General features: G+C 43.2%; 1 protein-coding gene across 1 annotated transcript in view; it reads right to left on the bottom strand.

Moving 5' to 3' along the window:
- LOC101859139 (tetraspanin-33) overlaps window positions 1-2,271 on the bottom strand; it is a 40,844-nt gene that overhangs the window by 11,034 nt on the left and 27,539 nt on the right. The window contains exon 2 of the mRNA XM_013091454.1: window positions 803-1,038. Coding sequence (XP_012946908.1) covers window positions 803-1,038 — 236 coding nt within the window. The remainder of the gene's footprint in view (window positions 1-802; window positions 1,039-2,271) is intronic.

The raw sequence follows: 2,271 nt of genomic DNA, 5'->3' as shown, positions 1-2,271 counted from the left end.
CACACACACACACACACACACACACACACACACACACACACACACACACACACACACACACACACACACCCCAAACGTGAAGGAAAACTTATCACTGTCATTTGAATCATTATTGATCATTAATACAATTGTATCAAATGTGTCAAATGCAAATTTTAGAAAACATTTCTACATAGTGCACTGACTAGATCTACATGTATTACAGAGGGTGATCGGGCGTTCCAGATAGCGAGTGTTGTCGGTGTGAATGCCAAGTGTGTTATAGGAACTGTGAAATCTGTCTGTCTGTCTGTCTGTCTGTCTGTCTGTCTGTCTGTCTGTCTGTCTGATTGGGGAATGTCGGGAGGATGTTTTATGGGTGATAAGGGTGATTTCACCAAACCTCGTGTTCCCTATATAATGTATTGCAGGTATTGGGAATTCTATAATATATTGACGAATGAAATTAGTTTGATATCATCACGAATGTTTTTGACGTCTTTTCATTAAACTAAAATGACTGTTATCAGCAATATTTGTGAAGCCCCAACCTTCACCACCCTCTTCCCACCCCACCCCACAAATTAATGGGGTTTTTTTAAGATTAAAAGAATTTAAAAAATATCGAGGAACCCTGTCAATGTGACAGTACAATCGAAATTGTCTGAGACCGCCACCTAATTTCGAGGAGAAAAGTGGTTGTGTAAGACAGGTGGACATCTTACACAGTGTAATTATAATGTTAAAAAAGTATGCAAGGGGAGAAATGGGAAGTGGCGGCTGCTTGTATAGGCCATCAGTGCAGGCTCATCTGTACTTTTCAACTCACAATCTTCAAGAAGCAGACGATCTCGCGAAGAGCCCCGGTACATCCCAGAAAGCCCATGACAAACACGATAGAGCCGGCCAGGCACATGTCACAGGCCGGGTCCAGGAAGAAGTCGAGGACGTCATGGACCTGTTTGTCCTTGATGGACAGGATGTAGGCGCCTAAACCTGTCATGACAAGGCCAACAACCTGGGGAAAAGGCAAAGAGGTTATACACGTATTTAGTAGGCCTACAAGAGTTTATGGCAGTGATGTCCCCCACGGCCTGAATGTGCCCACTTTGGGACGCTAAACCTCAAGTCTCAAAAGCAAAGACATGCACAGTTCAGGAGACGGATGAGTACTTTTCTAGACTCACGTGGCGGCGTCTCAGTCGGTCTAAGGAGGAAATCTAGAAGCTTTCTCTGAAATATCATAGAGACAGGGTGGTGTTTAATATACTAGAGCTCGTGGGGAGCCGGGAGGGGGCTCCGATTGTTCTTGTAAATGGGGGCACGCCAGCCATGCCGATGAGGGCAAGAATTGCAAAAGAATCAAAGAGTGGATGGAACAGTTCGTTATTGACCAGGGCCACAAACTGTACATTGTCTATCCCAATGCACGCATAGATTCATAGAAATATATTTACAGTCACACTAACCATTTTACAAGATCACTTTAGATACACAAGAAAAACCCGCTGATATGAGAAATAGCATTCATGGCGTATTTTTCCATGCCCCCGTCGACATAAGTTAGACCATGTGGGAGGCAGGATTTGTCTCTGCCTGTCAGGGCCAACCCAGCCAGAGAGAACATTATATTATAGTCAAGCAGAAAGACCGAAATACTCGAAAAAATTCTCATAAACGCTAATTGCTACCCCACAGATGGCGATCGGCGTATTGTAAATAATGTTTATTCGTTTTTGTAAGAGTTTTACGGCACTTGCAACACAATTAGGTCATATATAAGTGCTACAGAAAAGAGATGTTAAACGAGTATAACAAGAACATTACAAAAACAATTGAAGGAAGAGAGATGCTAGTCGTCTGTTAGGAAATAAGGAGCAAACCAAACCCGAGCATCCACCAACCACCCACGTATTGCAAAGAAGAGAACAGAAAAAAAGGTGAAATGGTATAAGTTTTAGTAGAGGTTTTACGGCGCTCGCAACTGTATAAGGTCATATGAGCGCCAATGGGTGGATGTCAACAGAAAAGTCCTTGCAGGGAATCAGACTACTCTGCTCACCTCTCTAGCTTCAACAGCACAAAGTCTGCTTCGACTATCAAGGCACTCCGGGAATAGCGGGTCACAAGAGTGTGACAAACACACAAAAGAAGTAGAGGAAAATGACGATAGTAAGGATTGGGAAAGAAAAAAGCTGCAGTTCCCTGTTGTAGATCAGGCACAGTTATGAGCGTGACATTGATGAATCAGCCCATTTACAATTCTACTGTGCATGAACGAGAAATTTCCCC

The sequence above is a fragment of the Aplysia californica genome, unplaced genomic scaffold, assembly GCF_000002075.1.
Source record: "Aplysia californica isolate F4 #8 unplaced genomic scaffold, AplCal3.0 scaffold00002, whole genome shotgun sequence".
NCBI lineage: Eukaryota > Metazoa > Mollusca > Gastropoda > Aplysiida > Aplysiidae > Aplysia > Aplysia californica.
Note: the sequence above shows the minus strand (reverse complement) of the source record. Positions and strands in the feature narration are given on the sequence as shown.